The 24,061-nt window shown below is 35.6% G+C and overlaps 1 protein-coding gene across 4 annotated transcripts in view; it reads right to left on the bottom strand.

Annotated features, from left to right (window-relative positions):
- PCNX1 (pecanex 1) overlaps positions 1 to 24,061 on the bottom strand; it is a 255,281-nt gene that overhangs the window by 60,285 nt on the left and 170,935 nt on the right. For all 4 annotated transcript variants that reach the window (XM_069092081.1, XM_069092078.1, XM_069092079.1 and 1 more), the window contains 11 exons: positions 22,734 to 22,905; positions 22,149 to 22,259; positions 20,863 to 20,954; positions 19,753 to 19,862; positions 19,255 to 19,360; positions 15,145 to 15,237; positions 12,325 to 12,475; positions 8,004 to 8,145; positions 6,371 to 6,548; positions 4,845 to 4,953; positions 28 to 157 (listed from right to left, as the gene is read on the bottom strand). In XM_069092081.1, coding sequence (XP_068948182.1) covers positions 28 to 157; positions 4,845 to 4,953; positions 6,371 to 6,548; positions 8,004 to 8,145; positions 12,325 to 12,475; positions 15,145 to 15,237; positions 19,255 to 19,360; positions 19,753 to 19,862; positions 20,863 to 20,954; positions 22,149 to 22,259; positions 22,734 to 22,905 — 1,394 coding nt within the window. The remainder of the gene's footprint in view (positions 1 to 27; positions 158 to 4,844; positions 4,954 to 6,370; positions 6,549 to 8,003; positions 8,146 to 12,324; positions 12,476 to 15,144; positions 15,238 to 19,254; positions 19,361 to 19,752; positions 19,863 to 20,862; positions 20,955 to 22,148; positions 22,260 to 22,733; positions 22,906 to 24,061) is intronic.

Below are 24,061 nucleotides of genomic sequence, written 5' to 3'. Positions count from 1 at the left end.
GTTTCTAAATAGTTTAATTTTGCTTACTTGTAGTCTCTCTCCCAGAATTTGACTGGTCGAACATATGAAGTGATGAATATTGCACTTCCCAAAAAGGGGTTTAGTGGAGTAGAGAAGAAAGCAGATATAGTAGCCTGGACAAACAACATGGCTGAATCTGTGGGAAAACTGGTTAAAGAAGGTACCATTTATCCTAATCAGACAGTAGCACTGTGGGAAAATAGATTTCTTCCAAATGCGTTTTGGTTCTTGCGACTGGGTAAATGAATCCTTTAAACAAAGGGATAAAGGGGTAGGCTGAGGGTTGTTTGAATGACAGAATATATTTCTACACTTAATTCATACACCTTAGTCATAATAGTAATTTGTACTATCCTACTTCTACTAAAGAAATTTCTAGAGACTAACGATGGAATAAACTCCCAAATGAGATATTGATAATGGTAGCTCCCAACCACGGATTTCAATAAACAGGAGAAAATACAGGAAGAAAATTCAACAAAGGTAGATAACAAATAAGTAAAGGATAAATCTGGATTAGATTTTTCTGAAGTTGAAAAAGGTGATTTTTTCTATCCAATAAAGATCCCCCAAATTCATAATTAAAATGTATAAAATGTCAAAATATGCTTTTCTATTTTTATATTACTACTAGTTTTTACTTTTATTTATAAAAAGAGTCTGGGGAAATTCAGAAAAATAGATTTTGGAATTCCGTAAACATTACTGAACACTTACTATATGGTAGGCATTAAGGAAGACACAGAAGTGTACTACACTCTCAAACTTACAATAAAAGTAAAGAAAAACGTTTAATACAAAGTAAAATGTTTTAAGCACATTAGAAAGGTATAAAGTACTGTGGAAGCAAATCAAGCAAGGTTCAACCTTTACCAAGTAAAGTGTGTATGTACATCAGAAACAAGAGAGGGATGAGAGAGTGAGGGTGGGGTTGGTGAGAGCTCACTCATCCAGAAATCAGCAGTTGCTTGTTCCAGGAATTAAAACAATTAAAATTATAAATCTGGGTTATCTTGAGACAATAAATTATATCTAATCCTATAAAAATTGGGAAGATCCTAAAGCCAACATAAAATCTTCTATTCTGCAATAATCACTATTGTTTAACCCAAAGTAATTTTCTAAAACAAAATTATAAGTACACAGACATGTATGCACATACATATATGCTGTTTTCACCTGTCTATGAATTCTTGTGATTGTAATGGTCTGAGAAACTCTTGCTATAGACTGCTTGTGAATATATAAATATGATTCTCATAGATCTAATTCTAAATATAGCACAATGCTTTTTTTTTTAAATTCAACAATACCTAAAACTTCATAGCAGGGTATTTCTGACTAGAGAAACAACGAATGCTACATGGAAGAGTTGGAATTTGAGCAAGGATTTGAAATATGGGCAGAATTTCAACAAAGAGAAGTATAAAAGATGATTAGAGGGCCCATACACATGGGAAGGCAGAAAGTATTCTAGGCTAAGGATTAGCGGTTTTTTTTTTTTTAATGCACAGAAGCAAAAGTGCCAATGTGAAACATCCACTCACACCAATGCTCAACTGAGAAAGATATTACAGGAACTGTAATGGCAAAATTCCTTGTGATCCAAGATCATGCATAAGAATGGCAGGGAAAATCTACAGGGCAACATCAAATCCTTGTCAATGAATCACTAATCAATGTGATGGGGGTGGAAGAGAGAGTGGGGATAACGGATAGGGAGCAGGGATTTTAACAATCAAATCACCAGCATTGTAGAAGTCCTATAGACCTAGCTCCCTCAGATGAATGTCTTTTCTTAGTCTGTCATATGCTTGTGCCCATGATTCCTTTCCCCTTCTCAGTTGTGATGGTTATAGGGCACTAATCATAGTTGGGAACAAATGTTGTCTGTTCACATTCTGCCAAGTCTGTGTTCTTGAGCCCTAAGGCACCCCTGTTAAAAAATTGCTACTGATGTCAACTGTGCAAATATTGGAATGCTGATGGTAATAACTTAACAATTATGAAAAAAATGCATTATTCTGTTTCGTTACCTTTGTCCCTAAAACCACTCCTCTTCTGAATTTCCCATCAATCCTTCCAGATCTATAGTCTTGACATTAACCTAAAATATTAATCACTTCAGTTTATGCCTTCTACTTTTCATCTGAAATAATCATCTCCTGATGCAAGTCTCTCCCCACAACTGCCAAAGTGGCTTTCCTGAAGTGTAAGTCTAATCATGTCCCTCCCCTATTCAATAAACTTCAGTGGTTCCCAGTTGCCTCTAGGATTAAAAAATAAATTCCTCAGTTTGGCTTGTAAAATTCTTTACTACCTGGCTCCAACCTATCTTTTCCAGTCAACAAGCAATTTTAAGTACCTATTTCATGTCAGGCACTATACTAAGGATACAAAAGGAAGGCAAAAGACAGTCCATCCTCTCAAGGAGCTCACCATCTAAAAGAGGAACCCAAAGCAAACAACTAGGTAAAAACAATATATATACACAGGATAAACTGGAGATAATCTGTACAAGAAAGAGACTAACCCTAATGGGGATTGGGACAAGTTTCTTGGAGAAGAAAAGACTTAACCAAGACTTGAAGGAAGTCAATAAAGCTAGGTAATACAGATGAGGAAGGACAGAGTTTCAGGCATGGAAGACATATGGGGAAAATGCCCAGAGTCGAAAGATATAATGTCATGTGCCAGGAATAGCAAGGAGGCCAGTGTCACTGGATGGTAGGTTACATGGAGGTGGGAGGTAGATGCTGGGGCTGGAGACTGGGATGGTTGTAAGACTGGAAGGGTAAGAAAAGGTAAGGTTATGGAAGTATTTAAAAGCAAAATAGAAGATATTATATTTGATCCTGGAGGCAACAGGTAGTTAATGGGGTTGATTGAATAGGAGGGTGATAAAGTTAGAACTGCCCCTTAGGAATTAGCCTTTTCAGGTACTCACTTAAAGAGTGAGGGAATGCCTATTCTGTGAATAGGCCTCTTTAAGAAGTAAGGGATGACCCCTTACACCAAGCTGCCTGAATGGAGACGCGACTAGTTGGGTAATTCAGCTCGTCCTCTCCAAAGGGAGGTAAAATTTGGTGGCCAGAAGCTAGATTCCTTTTCTTTCCTTCCTTCCTTCACAAAACCTTACACCCAGTTCACAATAGGTCCCTGCCTAAGCTCCACTTAATGGTTGTATTTTGAGCCCTCCTGGCTCGCAGTGAATGTCAATGGTAACTGTTGCTCTTTTGAACAGTGAGCCACAGGGTCTTCCCCTTCCAGCCTGACTTTTTTACTTTTTTCTAATTAAAGGGGCCATCCCTTCACTCACCTCTTTTTTTTTCTTTGCTTTTTTTGCAGGGGGGTGGGGGGAAGGCAGGGCAATTGGGGTTAAGTGACTTGCCCAAGGTCACACAGCTATTAAGTGTCTGAAGCAACATTTGAACTCAGGTCCTCCTGATTCCAGGGCTCGTGCTCTCTTCAGTGCACCACTGAGCCACTCCCACTTCACTCACTTCTTAAAGAGGCCTATTCACTGAATGGGTGTTGCCTCACTTTAAGTGAGTACCTGAAAAAGGTCTTAGCCTAAAAGGGTCAGGGTCTCCCATTGCATTTCAAGTCATCTCCAGTCATCCTGATGAATATCTGGTCACTGGACCTGGCTGGCTCTGGAGGAGAAAGTGAGGCTGGTGACCTTGCACTCCCTCACTCAAATCAAAGTCAACTGCAAGTCATGTCGTCATTTCCCTGATGCCATGGTCCTCTTTGAAAATGAAGGACAAAGGCAGCTAGGTGGCGCAGTTAATAGAGCACTGGCCCTGGAGTCAAGGACCTGAGTTCAAATGTTGCTGCAGACACTTAATAGCTGTGTGACCTCGGGCAAGTCACTTAACCCCAACTGCCCCCCAAAAAGAAAAAAAAAAGAAAATGAAGGACAAACAAAATAATGAGATTACTGACAACTCTGAAGAGAGTACTTTCAGTTGAATATTGAAGTCAGAAGCCAGACTGAAGAAAGTGAAGAAGAGCAGCTAACAAAGATGAATCAAGCGAGAGTTTTCTGAAGATGGAGGAGACATGGGCATGTTTATAGGCAGTAGAAAGGCAGCCGCTAGACAAGAAGACATTGAAGATGGTAAGAGTGGGGATCACAGAGAAGGCAATAGGCTGGAAATGATGGAAAGGGATCCTTTGTAAATACAGAGAGGTTAGCTTTGGCAAGGAGAAGGGCTATCTCTTAATGTGAAACAGTGGAGAAAGTGGTTAAAGGATGAAGAGAGAAAGGGGTTATCAAGCGAATTGTATCAAATTTTTTTTAGTTAAGTCTGAGGCAAGTTTACTCTCCAGGGCCCTTCTCTTTGCTCCTTACACATAATCCTCCACTACTTCTTTCTATAGGGATTTTTGCTTTTCCATGGAATGGGCTCCATCTTCATCTCCACTTCAAGGCTTTCCTCACTTCTTTCAATATTTAATTAAAACACCATCTATACCTTGAACTCTCCAACTGGCTAATGTCTTCCAAGCCCTGTAATTAACTACCACAAATTAATTTTGTATTTATCCTATATACATTTGTTTACTCTGTATATATTGATATGAGTACCAGATGTCTCCCTGCCCCCCCCCAACAGAATGTAAACACCTCTGAAAATAAGGACTATTTCATTTCTGTCTTTGTATTCCCAACACCTAGTCCAGTTCCTAGCCCAGGTACTTAATCAATGCTTGATAAATAGTTGGTTACTTTAGTCCATAATGAATAATATACAAAATGCCTTTCCTACAAAAAAAAAAGTAAATGTATTTTTGAAAACTTTTAAACAGAAGGATACGAGGGACAGCAAAAGGCTGGGCAAAAGCATGAAAAGCAGAGCCCCATGTAATCTGCCATGGTGCAATATAAGTATACACAAACCGCAACTTATATAGAAGTTCCCAAAGCTGCAAGAAAAGAACAGAAAAGAAAAATTAGTAAGAAAATTTTATCATCAAAATTATTGGTAATTTAAGAAACTATAGTATGTTTTCTTAACAGGAAAATGGTAGGTCTTTGATATTTGAGTCAGCAGTTAGAAATTTTACGTTTCCTAAGACTTCAATATATTTTAAAAATAAGGATCATTATCCATGACCTATTTCATGGGTATGGGTTTAACCTTTGACTCACTTTAAAAATTCCTTTCAGTGGCACTGCAGTTAGGTGCCAAGGGAAAGGGGCAGAACCTTGTGGAAGAAGCAAAGTGCACAAATGCTTTAGGAATCAGGTTATTCTTTTAAAATAACTAACTTAAGAGGGTATTTTTCTCAGAATAATAAAAAGTATATTAATAAAAAATATTTTCATTAGCTTTCTGACTACCAATTTATATAGTCTACAATTCATACTCATAGCTTCTAAGGCTGCGGGTGGTACTGTGGATGAAAGCACCTGTCCTGCAGTCAGAAAGACTGGAGTACAAATTCAGCCTCAGAAATTTCCTAGCTATGTGATCCTGGGCAAGTCTGCCTTAACTTCCTCAATTGTAAAATGGAGATAATAACAGCACTTAGCTCTCATGGGTTTTTGGGGGTTTTTTTTTTGCTTTTTGGAGGGGGGAAGGGTGTGCAATTGGGGTTAAGTGACTTGCCCAAGGTCACATGGCCAGTAAGTGTTAAGTGTCTGAGGCCACATTTGAACTCAGGTTCTATAGACTCTAGGGCTGGTGCTCTATTCACTGTACCACCTAGCTGCCCCAGGATCTTCCTACTGTTAAAATTCATTCTACATACTATGACTGATCTTCCTAAAACATAACTTTCATCTTCTCACTTACCTTCTTAAGAATCTAAGGCTTCCACTTCTGTCAGGTTTTCAAAGCCCTTTGTAATCAAGAACTCCCTACTTATCCAACCATGATTACAACTCTTCTACAAACCATAATGATGTGTCCCAACAAGACTGACTCCATCCCTTCCCCCCATATACACTACACTCATTTCTGCCTACATGCTTCTGCTTATTGTTCCTGATTTTCCTTCCCTCCCTGAAAATTAACTTGGGCTATCCAACCATCTTTTCTGTCTGTGTATGAATACCACTTACTCTTCAGGGCCTAGCTCAAGTTCTGCCTCTTTCAGGAAGCTTTTTTGGATTACTCCAGACCAGACTATTTCTTCTCTAAAATTCTGCTGCATTTATTTATCTACTTAGCTGGGACTGTACCTTACATTTTTCTTCCACCTTTAATACTGAGAAAACAAATTAGTTGCTGGGAAGTAGGGTCAAGCCAAATTTTGGCATAATGATCTCAGAGTGTTCTATTGTTATTGTTCAGGCTGGTCTCTAAAACTGAGGACAAAACTCTCAATGTTGAGTTACCTTGTTGAAGAATATGGACATGAAGAAGAGGTCTAATAACATTGTCTCTGACAAAGCCTCATAGTCAAATTTGAAAAAGAGCACAGTGAAGATGACGGTGACGTACTGACAAGTCGGGCTGCTGAAAGAAGAACGTAGCAACTTCAGTCCAGCAATGGTGATCATTAGAGCGCCTAACCTAGAACGGGATAGAAGCAAAACTCATCAGCTGCTGACTACGTGACCAAGCTGACAGACACAAACTAATTACCACTCTTAAAAGACTCAATTTACTTGGCTTTTAATTTCCAGATGAAATACAAATGTTTTCTATTGGTTAACTCAAATAATCTTGGGTTTTACGTGTTATGAAACTTCCTAGTCCAATTAAGTCAAATCCTAAAGGAGTTTAACTACTAAAAAATTTTAAGCAACATGCATAGTTTTTCATTCATTCAATCAACAAACTTCCATTAAGTGTCTACTATGTGCTAGGTACTGTTAGGCCCTATTTTAGGAACAGAAACAAAAAAGGCACTATTTCTGTTTCCAAGGAAGTTGTATTCTACTTGAGAGTGGGGAAGGAAAACATATTGTAATACCTAAGTACAATATAAAATAGTTTGATGAGGGCAAAGGTACTTCAAGAAAATCTGTGGAGAAGACAATTATTTTCAGCTTGGGGAATCAGAGAACAAGGGGCAGCATGGACAGAACCTGAAGGAAGAGAGTTCTGAAAGGCAGAGTTTAAGAAAGTGAATTTCAGATGCAGAAAATGGCCTTCATGGATCCATAGAGATGGAAGAGGGAATACTAAGTTCAAGGGAAAAGTTAGGGTTCAGTAGAATAGATGTAGAGTAGCATTGCAGCACTGTAAAATCACAGTAAGAAAGGACAAGGAAACCAGACTGTGGAGCTAGAATTCCAATGCTAAGTTTAAATTTGGAGGTTAATACAGAGGCAATAGGTTTTGAGCAGCAGAATGACATGGGTAGACTTCTACCTTAGAAAGATCATTTTGTCAGCTGCAATGGCTTAGAGAAGTAAGAGATAAAGGACAAAGAAATCAGTTAGGAGGCAAACAGTCCAGGCTAGAGGTGCTAAGGGCCTGAACTGGATTAGTGGCAGTATGAGTGGAAAAAAGATAAGGGGGGTGGAAGGGTAGGTTCTTTCCTAAAAATTTTTTTTAAAGGGAAAAAATGTTTTAAGAATAGTAAGCAACAGGGAGGGCTAGGTGGCACAGTGAGTAGAGCACCGGCCCTGGAGGCAGGAGGACCCAAGTTCAAATCCGGCCTCAGACACTTAACACTTACTAGCTGTGTGACCTTGGGCAAGTCACTTAACCCCAATTGCCCCTATGTAAAGAAAAAAAAAAGAACAGTAACCAACAATGGTGGTTTGGATATTTAGAACATCAATTTTAAAAATAGATTATAGTGATAATAGGGAGAATAGTAAGGCTATCTGGATCAGGAAGTGAAAAGCAGAATGAAAAAAAAGGAAGGAAAACAGCCATATTTCAAAACTTCTCAGCTATGATGGTATCTAGCACATAACAGGAAATCAGTAAGTATTTGTTTATTGGTTACCTCACAATTTTGCCTACAACAGATATTGATAGGGCAGCCTAGTATTAAAAGACTTTTATACTTACTCCGTATCCAGTTTCTTAGGACTAGCAATAGCCTTTGCACTGCTACTGAGTTCATTAAGAACGATCAATGGGTAGATAACATTCTTCTCCACAAAAATAAGCCACACATGAAGTTTCTCAAACCACATAATATGGGCTGCATCTAACAGGGTAACAAAAATAAGAAAGACTATGTGTCATCTTGCAATTATAGGTAACTTGGTCACTGGATAAGAAAGGGAAAGTATATACTATTCAAACAGCAATACAAGGTTAATGCAAAACATGTATGAAATTCAGTAATTCATACCCAATCCATTATCAACTTTTAAGTGATCCATGAAATCAACAACTGGCACTTATAAGATTAAAGGTTATAGTCTACTTTTTTTTATTAAAGTTTTATTTTGATAACTTTTCCTAAGGCAGAAAGTAAACCTAGGGTCTATGCTAGCACAAGCTAACCTTTGCAGGTTTTACTTGGAAAAAATTGAGGGAACATGCCCAGAGACAGACAGATATATCTATTTAGCACCAGCCTATTTAAGCTAGGAAAGGTACACCAATGCATACATCACACACCTATTTTGAAGAGGCAAAATTTTACCAGCAGAACAACAAATGAACAAATAATTTTAAGGTCTATAAGATCAATATGTTTGATCACCGGGTGAAGAACTAGTTTTGGCCATAGATGAAGGCATAGAGAGGCTTTGATCTGCTTTATGGAGGTATTACTAGCTCAGATTAAATCACAGATCTAACAGAAGCAATTAATTCAAGTCAATTACAAATCAGATTATAGTTATAAGATTTTTGTGAATTTAATTGATTAAACCCACTAAAGATCTAAAAAGTCATGAATTTCTTGTTGCTATGATTAAAATTCATAAAGAAATCACTTCAACTTTCTGTAATGTTAATGAAATAGGAAGATCTTCCCCATCCATTAATAGGCCTAACACATGGAATCTGTGATCATAAGGAGCCTATGATCACATGGAGCCCGGGTGACATGAAGCCCAGTGTGGGAGGAGCTTCCCCAAGGGGGAGAGGCAGAGAGAGGCCGAGAGAGAGGCCAAGAGAGAGAGAGAGAGAGAAGCAATTTGAGTGGGCAGAGGGAGGAATTTTGTCTAGGGGAACTTGTTTGTGGGGAGGCATAACAGAAGAAGGTTTAAGATGTCTGGGCTCTCTGGATTAGTGATGAGTACCCTGTTAAATTGTACCTCCTGCTATTCTAATGATGTGCCAAATAAATATTTTGATTTTGCCTTTGAGGAAGAGAGAGTTTTTAAATTTTGAGAATCTATCCTGGAAATACACATGCATTTTCATAGCAGCTGCTATGGGAATCACATTGGCATTACACTCTCACAGAGAGTTTTACTAAAAAGTAAATGACCCACATTTACTTCCTAGCTGCCCCTATCACCATGTTTTAATAAGCTCCTGAGCGTGCAAAATATTTTCATTCTGTTGTTTGATTCAATAGCATTTTTCTAAAAAACCCCACCAATTTTTACTATACAGTTATTTTTAACAAGTTAACAAAATAAATACATTTAGTGTGATACAATATCACAGCCAGAAATATGACCACTAAAAATTAAGCACTGTAAGGCGCTGTCAATATAATTAATGTTGCTACTATGATGTCTAATTACAGATAAATTAAAAAAGCATATGATTTCAAATAGTATGCTAAGTAAGAAGTTTTCAGAAGACAACAAATGTCCAAAAAAAAAAAAATCTTAAGAAAGTCAAAAAGTTACATGGTTAAAAATAGTCTTTTTAAAAAACATATTTACACATTAATCATGTTGTAAAAGATGAATCAGAACAAAAGGGGAAAACCATGAGAAAGGGAAAAAAGAAAAATAGTATGCTTCCATCTGCATTCAGACTCCACAGTTATTTCTCTGGATATTTTTCCATCATGAGTCTTTTGGAATTGTCTTAGATCACGGCATTGCTGAGAAGAGCTAAGTCTATCAAAGTTGGTCATTGTACAATGTTGCTGTTATTGCATACAATGTTCTCCTGGTTCTGCTCATTTCACTCATATCAGTCCATGTAAGTCTTTCCACATTTTTCTGAAATCTGCCTAGTCATTTCTTATGGAACAATAGTATTCCATTACATTCATATACCACAACTTGTTCAGTCATTCCCTAGTTGATGGACATCCCTTCAATTTCCAGTTTTTTATCACCACATAAGAAGCTACTATAAATATTTTTGTACATGTGCATCCTTTTTCCGTTTTTATCATCTCTTTGGGATACATTGGGATACAATATCACTAGTAGTGGTATTGCTAGAACAAAGGGCATGCACAGTTTTATAGCACTTTAGGCAGTTCCAAATTGCTCTCCAGAATGGTTGGATCAGTTCATAATTCCACCAACCATGCATTAGTGTTCCAATTTTCCCACATCTTCAACATTTATCATTTTCCTGTTATGTTAGCCAATCTGAGAGGTGTGATGCAGTACCTCAGAGTTGTTTTTATTTGCATTTCTCTAATCAATAGTGACTGAGGGAATTTTTTCACATGACTATAGATAGCTTTAATTTCTTCATTCAAAAACTACCTATTCACATCCTTTGAACATTTAACAATTGGGGAATGATTTGTATTCTTATAAATTTGACTCAGTTCTCCATAAAAATGAGGCTTTTATCAAAGATACTACCTGTGAAAATTGTTTCCTAGCTCTCTGCCTCTCTTTTGATCTTGGTTACATTGGTTTGTTTATGCAAAACCTTTTTACTCTAAGGTAATCAAAATGATCCATTTTGCATTTCTTAATGTTCTCTATCTCAGTCATACATTCCCTTCTCCATAGATCTGACAGGTAAACTATTCCTTGCTCTCCTAATCTGCTTATAGTATTACCTTTATGTCTAAATAGTATGCCCATTTTGACCTGATCTTGATATATGGTGTATGATGTTGGTCTTTGCCCAGTTTCTGCCATACTATTTTCCAGTTTTCCCAGCAGTTTTTGTCAAATAGTGATTTCTCATCCCAGAAGCTAGAGTCTTTGGGTTTATCAAACAGTAGATTACTGTAGTCACTGACTACTGTGTCTTGTGTACCTAACCTATTCCACTGATCTACCACTCTATTTCTTAGCCAGTATCAATTAGTTTTGATGATTACTGTTTTATAATACAGTTCTAGATCTGATATGGCTAGGCCACCTTCCCTTGCATTTATTTTCATTAATCTCCTTGATATTCTGGACCTTTTGTTTTTCCAGATGAATTGTTTGGGTTTTTTTTTCTAGCTCTAGAAAATAATTTTTAGTAGTTTGATTGATATGGTACTGAATAAGTAAATTGTCATTCTTATTATATTAGCTCAGCCTACCCATGAGCAACTTATATTTTTCCAGTTATTTAGATCTGACTTCGTTTGTGTGAAAAATGTTTTTTATCAGTATTCATACAGTTCCTGAGCTTGTCTCGGCAAGTTGACTCCCAAATATTTTATACTGTCTACAATTACTTTAAATGGAATTTCTCTATCTCTTGCTGCTATGCTTTGTTAATAATATATAGAAATGCCGATGAATTATGTGTATTTAACAATAGTCTTAATTTAGTTTGTATACTGCAAAGAGCATTGGATTTGAATCTGAATCCCAGTTTCGACGATTATAAGCTGTAGGCTATCATTTTACTTCTCAAAGTCTTATTTTCCTTTTCTATAGAATAAAAAAATAATACTTCTTCTTGTTTCAGGGGGTTTAGGAACAAAAAGTGATAATGCATGACAAACATTTTGAAAATTAAACAAATATGTAAATATATGCTATTAATATTTTAGGTAAAAGTTCTCTCAGCAAAAACTGCTTACTTTTTGAACATAAAACATATAGTAGATATACATACTACTATTGCATGTGATGATAGTGATCTATTTTTCTGAAGGATATTTGCTTCTGAGTTATTTTTCTGGTAATGGTGATGGATGTGTACCATATTAGATACCTTGGTAAAGATTATGAAATGGCTGGACAATGTTACTCATGGAAGAGAACTGATTCTCTCGGCAAAGCTAGCCAACATAAAAAGGGATGAAATCTGGAGTGATGGTCAAATCTTTGAAAATATAAGGGCCACAACTGAATAGAATTTGCAATGTATGATTCCTGAAAAGATAATTACTTTTCAAACACTGACTGCTCTGAATTGCTCTCTAGAAAAGTTTGCTGACTATAGAATTACATCAAGGAAATCAGGAAGGTGGTAAAACAATTTTCACATCTAACTGTAAAGCTGAATGACATTTTTTTTTTCAATTAAAAATGAATGTGTTAATAATGTTACTTACTTCGAACTTCAAATTGGTAATATTCCTTGGTTTTCAGCAGTGGGTGAGAGAAACAGTGCCAAGGTAGCTGCTTCCGAACCTGAGGCAGCATGTAATGTGTTAAAAAGCCTACTGAGCCCACCAAGGTATAGAGGACGTACTTCAGAGCAGGCTAAAGAAAAAGCAAAATTGAATAAAATGAAATAAACAGTTTTGAGACAAAGACTAAACTCACAATTAGCTTGTCATTTCTTTGAATTTAATTTCCCAAATAATAATGAAGATACAAATACCGGCTAGTAATAGACTGTTATTAGGTCAACTCTAGCCTCCAGAATCAGAAAACATTTGTCTGTAGTTACTATTTGTATTTTTTTTTAGTTTAAATCACTTATGGAAGTAAAATATAATCAATATACCATGAATGTTTACAATCCATATGGCTTCCTTTGGGTTAAAAAAAAGTGTCTCAAAGTATTGCTGACATGGCTAGGAGAAAAAACTGAGAGTAATTGTTGCTGTTCTATCAGTATCCTTTGTGACTTTGAGTCATTCATGAAATTACTTACTTTGGCCCTAAAGGTTGTTGTCAGTTAGCAACAGAGAGATGATACTTTTAACTAACCAGACAAAATGGACATGTCCTGCTGCAAGCTGCTGGAGGAAGTTAACACCATCCCACTGACAGGGTCCACTAAAAATTTGTATTGTTTCTCAAAGCACTGTAATCCTTTTATTCCTAACTAAAGTAACTAAACACTCCCCTACAGAAGCTGTTCCAATCGTTCTCTTCTCTCCAGCTTCCTTCCTTCTCTATTTCTCTCTCAGCAAAGAATCTCAGAGGACAGACATTTCATCTCTTATCCCGTATTTTTACACTTTTCCTATCATCATCTTACATTCTCTCCTCCTCTGCCACTCACTAATGAAGATATAGCTCTTCTACTTGCCACAGCCCTCTTTTCTACTCGTGTGTTTGATCCCATCCATTTCTGTCTCTTCCAGAAGCTTGTGCTTTTGTCGATTTCCTCTCTATATAATTTTCAATTTCTCAACATGCAATACTTTCTTTTCTGCCACTCACAAACATGACCAAGCTTTGTCATTCTTAAAAAAAGTCTCACTTCACTCCCCCTCCCTGCCATTGCTCTGTTATCTCTTTTTCCTTTCCCTGACAAACTCCTAGGAACAGTGCTCCCATTTCCTCGTCCTCATCCACTTCTCAAACTCTTGTAATCTGGATCCAAAGCTCACCACTCCACCGAAATGGCTAAGATCATAAATAGTCTCTTACGTGATAAACCTAATGTGAGCTTCTCTTAAGCAATTTATGCTGGCAACAAGTCTCCCTTCTTGGTACTCTTCTTCCCTATTTTATTGTAACTGTCCTCTCTTCTGGTTTTCCTCCTACACATCCGATTGGCTCCTTCTAGGTCTCTCTTACTGGATTCTCACCCATATCCCACATCCAAATCCTGATATCCCCCAAGGTTCTGTCCTGGGCTTCTGTTCATATCTCTATACAGCTTTCCCATGGATTATCAGATACATGGATGCAATTTTCACCTCTATGTGATGTATCCCAGAGTTAGATACCTAGCCTTAGTGTTGCTCTTGAACACTATTTATTCATGGCATATCTCAAACTAAATATCCTCGTGGCATCTGAAATCCGAAACACCCAAAATGGAATTAATCTTCCTTACTAAATTAAAATCCCTCCACAAAGTTCTGTATTTTTATTGAAAGCACTACTATCCTTTTAACCTAGGGACAATTCCTCAGCCTTCTCTTCCTTTCATTTCTCAAATCACTCAGTTGTCAAACCTTGCCGATTCAGATTCCACAACGTTTTTTGCATCTATTATAACCTTTAAACATTCACAAAGGGTAACACTATTTCAGATTCTCATTATAAATCACATGGAATAACTCAAATAGGCTAACTGGTCTCCCTGTACCTAGTCTCTTATATTTCTAATCCAGCCTCCACACAGCTGCCAAAACAACATTCCTAGAGTACAGATCAGACCACATTACTCTCCTGCTCCTCCTGCTACTACCAAGATAAGACACAAACTCCTTTGGCATTTAAAAACCTTCACAATATGGTTCCAGATTATCAGATTTCTTTCACATAGTTCCTTTTTACATACTCCAAATTCCAATTAAACATGCCTATTGGCTATTCTCTCAACTCAGCATTCTATCTCCTATACCTGTGTCTTTGCACAGGCTATTTGCCTCCCATGCCTGGAATATACTGTTTCCCCATTTCTACCTAAGAAGATCCCTGTTTTCCTTCAAGGCACATCTTGTACCATATACTTCAGGAAGTAATACCTAAAAGCCCTTAGTTCAGTGCTCCCTTCCTCCTCCAGTAATCGTGTATTTCTTACTTATTTATCTGTGCCTCCTCAATTAAAGAAAAGTTCATTGAAGCTCTGTTTTATCTTTGTATCCCTTGGGCTTTATACGTAGTAGATGCTAAGTAACTGCTTATTAGATTGGATTAGATTAGGGATGAAAAAGAGTTTTTCTTTTATCTGCTGAACTGCAGAGCGTGTTACTAATTCATACAGACATATGGTTAGAAATAGGTTTGTGATAATGTATATGCATATATATACACACATATATACACATATATGGTTATATTCAGATGAAATCAAATCAATTCAAATGTCAGTCTACACCTTCAGACTAAAAATTGGATACATACAAAACATCCTCTAAGTAACTACTGCACCATAACAAGGGAATATTACAAATCAAATCAGAAATGAATTACCAATAAGAAATTAATAAGGTTTCTTTTCAAGAGAAAGATGAATACTTTACCTGCAAAACTGTGAACACTGTGCTTACATGAATTGCAAAATACAGCACACCAATCACTATGCAAACTATGAGGTCAGATTGTAACCGTTCACTCTAGAGAATAAAATAGAAATGTTAAAATGAATTCATCTGATTTTTAAAAAATGCTTGCTTTCCTACATAATCTCCAATCAAAATCATGAAACAAAGGGTTTTTTCCATGGCTACTTTCCACTATTCTAATTTCGTCCTCATTCACAGTAATTATAGCAAATAAATCTTGTCCCTCAATCTTTTTAGTTTTAGTTTTTAAAACATAAATGAAAAAAATGAAGAAGTTAATGACATTGAATTTTTCATGCTTACTAACAGACCTAACAAATAAGTGAAAACTCTGTGAAATAGGGATTCTTTCCACTAGATCAGGTACTCTCTTTCTCCATAGGGGGAAAAAAAAGAGTGCATTGCATAAGCCTGGCATTTACTTTTCAAATGTCATTATAGAGCAAAGGAAAAATAATGAAGCTAGTCCACAAACAGGGACTGAACAATTTCTTTCTACTTTATAGGCTGAACTTGTATGTGCTCTACGGAAAGTTACTATTCTAATTGTGCAAAAACACTGCAAATTTCAAGGAGAAAGGTTAAGGGCAAAAAAGAAAGTGATTAAGCTATGGAATTCAACAACTAAAAATATAAAAAGTACAAAGATAAAAAAGAAATAACATATAAGAATGCATACTATAAGAAGGTTCAGGAAATCTACATACAAAGTATTATTATGCCAATGCTAACCAAAGAAATATGACAGAGACATGGAGCTAATTATGGTGACAAAATATCCCCAGAAGTCAGATGTGTGTGGTGGGGAAGTTTTGGTATATTTATTTTCTTGCCATAAATTCAATAATATTACTTGTATTTACTGCTACCTGAAATTAGTAATTATGAAAAAGATTCATATTCTTACTACATCGTCACCTAAAAATAAATGTTTAAATTATAATCCCTGACACTGTTTCAACAATCCATCTCTTGGATGGAAATTTAATTCAGCAAGCATCTATTAGAACACTCCATTTGAGGCAGCTAATTTCACCCACCAATCAAAGAAGACTGCCCTTTCTCCCCTCATACAAATTCTCATGTATGGATAATGTATGTATGGGTCACTAGACATATTAAAGAATATTTTTAGAATTTTATAGATATTTATTAGGGTTACACCAGTGGAGCCCTGAATGCAGGAACTACTTCAGGCCTTTAGCAATGCAGTAAAAATAGAGCTTTGTAGCTTCAGCAAAACTATGGGAATTGTGTGAATGCCATAGTTTTTTAAAAAGTACTGATATTTCCTTTACTAGCCTTCTGAAAACATTAGGGATTTTACTCTACCTATACTTTCCACATTGGAAGGTACTTAGAAGGTATGGGATAAAGGGAGATCTGAAATCTGATTTTATGCACTACATACACCATTCAGTGCTAAGTAAACAATTCTCATCCCTACCCTGTTCTTTTTGTGTTGTCAACACTAATGCTTACACTGGCTTCATTTCTAAATCAAACTGCTCTCTCCAAAGTTACCAATGAGCGTGGACAAACTGACCTTGTCCCATCTCAGCCTCTTCCTTGGTCAATTAAAGGTGGTCTTATCTCATTCCCAGGTGCCTGTGAGTCTGCTACTCCTAGGTCCCATAAATTCAAAAGGCATTCCTTCAAGACAGAGAGAGACTGCCCTGATCCCACATGTGTATGTATGCCTGCTTTCCTTAATGTAACTAATCATGATCCCTCACTCCCATGATGCTGTCAATCCTATAAACAATGACAGGATTCTTGTTCTGTTCTTTGTCCTATGCTTATGAAAATGAGTTCCATCTTCATTTCTGGATCTTTGGCAAAAATGAAGCCAACTCACTGACAAGTATTTTATTGGCAAATAGCGCCCCTGTTAATAAAATGGTATCTTGCTTGGACAAGTATGCCGCAGTTCACCCTTTTGTTAAATTTCACTCGCTATAGTTACCAATGCTTTAGGAAAATCATTTTGGTAACCAAATGGAGGATACAGTGAAGCTGCAAAAGATGTGAAGCACTAAGAGCAATTAGAAGACAACTGCACTAGACCAGGTAAGAAGGGAGAAGGATGTGAACTGGGAGGGTAACTGTATGGTTAAAGAGAGGGCCATGCGAATGGGGTGGGGGGAAGGGAGAGGAGAGAGGAATGGGCATCTAGTAATACTCTATATCAAGCACTGCGCTAAGCACTTTTAGAATATTATTTCATTTGATATTAAGATAGAAGAAATGCTGTGAAGGTAGAAATGACTTAATGTGCCAATGGACTAATTGTCAAGGATGGATCCAATGTGTCAAGTAGGTGACAAAGAGGACAGTAATATGAAAGAAAGTTCATAAGAGCAAAGAGTTTTAAGGGAAAGATTAATGAGCTCTGTTCTGGTTATTTTGAGTTTGAGATGCCTATAGGACATCCAATTCAACTATCCAAAAGATACCCTCCTCTCCTCTTGCAACTCCCTACAAAGGTTGGAGACCAGGCAGGAGACAGTGGCACAAGATAGTAAGGACCTCTTTTCTCCTCTTCCATCCAGAGGCTGGAGTACATCAAAGATGAATTTGAATAATATTAAATTCATTTTCATAAAATCCTGTAGGGATGAAAACTTAGGCATATGAGTGAATCACTACTGATATTTTCTTGTTCACCTTTCTCAAGATTAAAATCTGTTTTTCCCCAAATATTTGTTATCTTCTCTGCCTTAAATATCTTGGAAAGTGATCTCTGGCAGTGAATGCCACCATGCGTCCCTCAGTTTAGTTCAGCTGCTCTTCCCATTTTGGTTTTCTCAGCGTGAGTTTTACATTCTCAAGCAGCACAACAGAGACTATGATGTAGGAAGCCAAATGTGGTGACGCCATTGTCACTAAAGGAACAAAGTTAATGACAGAAATGCTGACAATCTTTTCCTTTTTTGATTTTACTTTTACCTCACCTTGACATGCTCTCAGGATGATCTGGCTTTATGGGATTTCTTGTCAAGCTCTCTCTAAACTCCTTTATTCTTACTACCTTTTTTAATCTAAGTCTACTACCTTCCACAAACATTAACAATCCAAAGTAACAAGTTAGATAAAATATCAACCTAGAGACAAAAAAGTATACATATACACACATATATGAATTATATGAATTCATATCTTAAATATGCCTAATGATTTTTAGGAATAAGCACCAAACATGAAGAGATATTTTTTAAATACCCTATTACTGAGGAAAATGTATATATTATATATTTAATACCCTCTTTCAATTTGAATCTCTGTATGACCCACCCCTAGAATGGCAATATGGTTTTATAGCTGTACCAATCCTAGAGTTTGAAGAAGAATCCAAGGCAGCCTGAGACTGTGGTGAGAATAATTACAATGTCATCTCCCTCCTCTCTCCCCTCCCCCCTCCTTATAGTTGCTCAGGCTCCTGGATATAACAAATCTTTGTGTTCCATGAAAGTTTGGAGATTAGAAATGCCAACAGTCACAGGAGTCAGAAACTTGCTTTGAATCTAATGCTGGTAAAGAGTGATGACAACAGTCTTTAAAGCCTGGGGAATCTTACTTGTAGCATCAAATAAGAGGATGAAGACAATTTGTGCCCACATGTATTTCTTCCCATCCCTATCTGAGGAGTAAATTTCCTTAGGGAAAAGGAAGTAAATTATAGGAATAAATATCTGAAAACAGTATCTTGCTATTTTGAAAACAACTCCTTAATTTTTTATATGCTACCCTCAATTCAATATAATTGTTCAAAATTTTATCATTCTATGAATAATGATATTACTTAGTTTCAAATACTCTAAAATCTATTCTCTGCATATTATCTATTTCACTACAATTAGAAAATCAAGATTGGGAAGAGGTAGTTCAGACATGTTAATTTTTTTTAATGAACTAAATAAAATAAAAACACAATAAAATTAGGGTCTTCATAATAATATATTGAAAGTTTTTTAAGCAGTGTAAAATTTGTAAGGGTACAAACTTTTCAGTGTCCATGATTTATAGTTTTAAGTGGTTTTAAAAGGGACTACACCTTAAGGAACTTACAACAGAATTTCTAAGTTTGTCAGGCAGCGGGTCTTTTACTTCTGAGAGAGGATCCTCTGGATTTTTCTCTTCTGTATTTGGAAAAATTTTTGATTGCACCAAAGAGCTACAATATAAAGGAAAACTACATCAGACAAATCAATGAGAAGTAGTGGTTCAAACAACAAAGAATTCCTTTCAAGAAGGAAATGAAAAGATGAAATCTAGTTTAATCATTAACTAATGATATCAAGCTAACAAGTCTAGGATGTTATAAGCTAATTGAGTATAACATTTAGTCTTTTCATCATACAACATACAATTTAATACCTTTCAAATCTGCCAAATCCTTTGATCTTATGTGGCTATAATCATCCAAAGTTATTATGTTTAGAAATCTAAAACAAAAAGTCACAGCAGTAGCACTTTGGGATGGGCTAAGGGAAAGAAAACTCATCCAAAATGCTTAAATGCTTATGTGAATTTTCTTAATTCAATATGGTCTTTGGTTTTACTTACAAAAGTACAGATGGATCACTACTTTGTCTGCTGAGATGATAGGATATTGCCACTAACAAACCACAAAATACAGAGAAAAGCACAGGAATATGTTGGCCATCCCAAGAATCCTGTTGGGAAAAAAATGAGCAGAGTAATAATTCTATAATTAACATTTCCAATTTTAATGGTTTAAAATTAACATATGGGTAAAAGGAAATTAAATTCAGCAAGAAAAACACAGTACATCTTTCATTTTGTTTTAATCTACAACAGACTACACATTCCTAATTTCAGGCAAACTTCCCTTAGGGTTCCTTTTTATTAGGTGACCTTCCACTCCTAAGCATTTGTCTAATCAATTTCATTTATACAATACAATTATTATTCTGGGCAAGTATGGACAGGAAGATTCCCTTCTTCCTGAAAACTTCATGGGATCAAGTAAGTTCTACAATTCATTAGCAAAATCTCTAACCTACCTTTTCCTTTTAGAATTTTTGTAATTTTAAATTGATCTTGGTTATCACATTTGTCTCTCTTATCTACCATACTTGATTCTAGGCTGTCTCATGACTGCTACTAAAGCTACCACATTATTTTCAAAAGTTATTTGTATCCCAAGTACCTAAGTTGTTACATAAGTTGTGGACATCCTCCATATGTATTAGTTGCCCTGTTGGCTTGTTTTATAGTACCTACTAAAAAGCATTGTTTGATGGACATTCAATAAACTTAAAGTGACTAATCTTATCTATCCATCAATCAACAAGGATTAGAGGCAGTAAGGTAGGAACTGGGGATACAAATACATTATTAGCGAACCAACAGCATTTCTAACTTCTAAGTATGATTTTTTAAATCATATACTAACTATATTTCTCTTTTAACCACCACTTAAGAAAGCAATTCTAAGAAAGCTATTCTCCAAAATCACTCTTAAACCAATTATATCAATATATAACATATTAAGACTATGCTACAACCAATTATATCAATATATAACATATTAAGACTATGCTAACATTATATTCAGTAAAATAACATGACTGTAGTGACAAGAAATGCAAAAAAAAATGTAATTATCTTTATTAAGTAGTAACTTAAAATAAACTTTAATTTATTGCTTACCCTTAGAGCTCCATAACACAGTCCATATAATAATGCTACTGCCACAATACTACAGATGAAACTGTAAAGTGCTGCAAGCAGGCTTGTGGTAGCTAGAAATTTAGAAAAAACTTAAGTTAATCTTTTGTAATCATCTACAGATAAAAATAGTGAATAGATGTAAGTGTTTTCTTAAGTGAAACTGTCTCTACCGGTTCTGGTGATACTCCAAAATTTTAAAGTCAAAAACCTGAGAGGACTAGACACTATTGAATTGTGTTTGGAATTGAAATTGAAGAAGTTGAAAATAATTGAAAAGTCTTGTATATAACTTAAAATTCAGAGAAATAAAATTACAATTTCACAGTGAAGAATCCTTTAAAAGGTAAAGATGGATGAACCAATCATAAATGTAAATAATTCAGGCAATAAACAGGAACTAGGAAAGTAGGGTTAAAGGAAAAACTAAAATGAGGAAATGGTAGCAAAACGTTTGTCATTTCATCTTCTGGCTTTGGATAAGGCACTTTCTATTATTAATTTTACTGCAAAATTTTAAATGACTAAATGAACCATTTTAACTATAGAAGAAGCAACAATGGAAGTAGAAAAAATGGATTAGCATTAGTTTTTAAAAATTAGAACAGCAGGTGAAACATTAATTATAGGGAAAAATATTCCTTCTTGTTATTCAAGTCACTACACCTTTTACAATAAACTCAATATTCTCCTATCATTCCATCACATTTTTCCTTTATTTTCTTTGAAGACTGGAAATTTATTAAGGAGTATTTTTCAACCATAAATTCTGATTGAAAACAGATCTGATTCCTCCCCAAACCCTCCCCCCCCCCAAAAGCTTCTCCAGTAAAATATATTCCATTAAATACTGGCTTTCCCTGTCTAAAAACAAACAAAAAAAAAATACAAAAAAGTAAACAAATACAAAACTATTTTAAAAAGAAATGTTTTATCATAATTTCTCTCATTCTACTGGAGTTTTAGGGGGAAGGATACAATAAACATGATAAATCTATCTGATTTTCCTATAAACTTAAAAACTACAAGTTTTATTAAAATGGTATCTTTATCACTTCTTATATAAGAAGCTCTAATTCCAATAATCTGGAATATTTCATTGAAAGACACATATGATTAAACTAAACCTTGGTCTCTTTTTGACACAAACTAAGTAATGATATTGTACTTCAGTCTGAAAGCAAAATAAAGTACTTTAGAGGCCACACATTAACACTGACGATTAGACATTTTGATTCTGTTCTCTTTAATAAAAAAAATGCACTCACCATTGCCACCAAACACATGAATATCCAATTGTTCACAGAGGTACATCACAAATGTATTCACCTGAGGCAGGAGCCCAACAAAGAACACTATGGGGAAACATAGTGTGAACACTACCCCCCACAAAAAGAAATGGCATAAAATTAAATTAATATAAAACGATCTTTACAGTAACATATCCCTCAATTTCGTTTGTACTACAAAATGATGACATATTATCTAGAATTGGCATTCTGGTATAAATGATTATTCTAAAATTTTAAGCTTCCTAAAAAACAGCTACTTTAGCAACTTTAAATGAGAACATTAAGTACACAACTCACAAGGGCATGTGCTTCATTTATTCTGCTTAATAAATATGTTAAATAAGCATTTTATAAAACACTTTCATAATATTCACAGTTTTTACTTCTAAGAAATCTGACATTTCCCTCCACTAAACAGATTAATAGAAATAATCAAAACAGAATTTCAGTACATGTATCTTCCTTGATAGTGCATACAGCAGGCAGTCTAACTCATCAGTGAACACTACCAGTATACTAATAAATTAATGATGATGACATAAACATTTAAATATGACTCACCTATAACTAAATCCCTGGCTGACATAAGCAGCAGTGGATTGGTGAAAGCCATTCCATATAACTTAAACCTGGTTGTAGGAAGGTTTCTGCTACCATAATCCAGGAGCCAGATAAGACCACAACATAAACAGAAATAAACAGGTCTACTATAGGCTATGATGCGATTATGACCCTGAAAATGATAGAAATTCGTTTATTAGCTGAAAATAATCCATTTAATTAAAAATACACATCTTTAATAATATTATATATTGGATATTTATGTTTTCTAAGAGCTCAAAATATATTTCCATTCACCTTCTAAAAATTCTCATCAAGTTTAAACTTGTATCAATTGAATGAAGACCTTAATCTACCCCATACCCTACACACCAGTTTTAATAACAAAAAAGTGAGGATTAAATTAGTGAGAAGGATTAAACGATTACCCTATACATACAGAGAAAATTCAAGGATTCAAACTCCCATCCCTGGAATACTATTCTCTTTCCTCATCTCCAAGTCCTGGTTTCCTTGGCTCTTTTCAATCCTTAGCTAAAATCCCACCTTCTGCAGGAACAGTTTCCTGGTTTTCCATAACACTTTCCCTCTGAGATTACCTCCATCCCTTTGATCCCTTTGGTATCTTGCTCATACACAGTTGTTTGCATGGTTTCTCTCATTAGATTGTGAGCTCCCTAAAGTCAAGGATTATTTTGGCCTTTCTGTGTTTCCTGACACAGAATAAGCATGTGATAAATGCCATTTCCTTAGGCACCACTTGACCTTTCCACTACAGGGGTCTAAATTAGAGGATCTCTTATGGCCTGCCCAGCCCTAAGGACTAGAATCCAGACTTCTTAAATTTTAGTTCATTGTTCTTTCCCTATACTAAAAAGCTTCCCAGAGGATGGGCAAAGGAAAAGACAAACTAACAGCCATCTATTTTTCTACCTGTTAGTGATTCTTGAGAACCAAATAGACAAAGCAATCAAAATGAAAGGATAAAATGGTTTTTTTAATTGGAATCGACTTTATTATTTTGTAAATGTGAATTTTACAATGCATTTTACAATTAATGATCATATGGATCATTCCATATGATTTGGCATCTGATGGAGACAGCGATGAGCACACTTCAAACTCTTGGGGATCCCTTGGTCGGCTGGCTGTTCAATGTCATTTTAGTCACCGATATAATGTGTCAGTCTAAAACACATATTTATCCATTAATTTTACTTATGATATTGATCAATCGATGAATTCCTACTACACACCAGGCACTATACTAGGTTCACTGTATATAAAAATGAAAATAAAATCGTTCTTGCTCTCCAGGGACTTCGATT

This window comes from Petaurus breviceps, unplaced genomic scaffold, assembly GCF_028583685.1.
Source record: "Petaurus breviceps papuanus isolate PSGF00001 unplaced genomic scaffold, PetGlider_PUasm1.0 189, whole genome shotgun sequence".
Taxonomy (NCBI): domain Eukaryota; kingdom Metazoa; phylum Chordata; class Mammalia; order Diprotodontia; family Petauridae; genus Petaurus; species Petaurus breviceps.
This window is presented reverse-complemented; position numbering and strand designations above follow the sequence as displayed.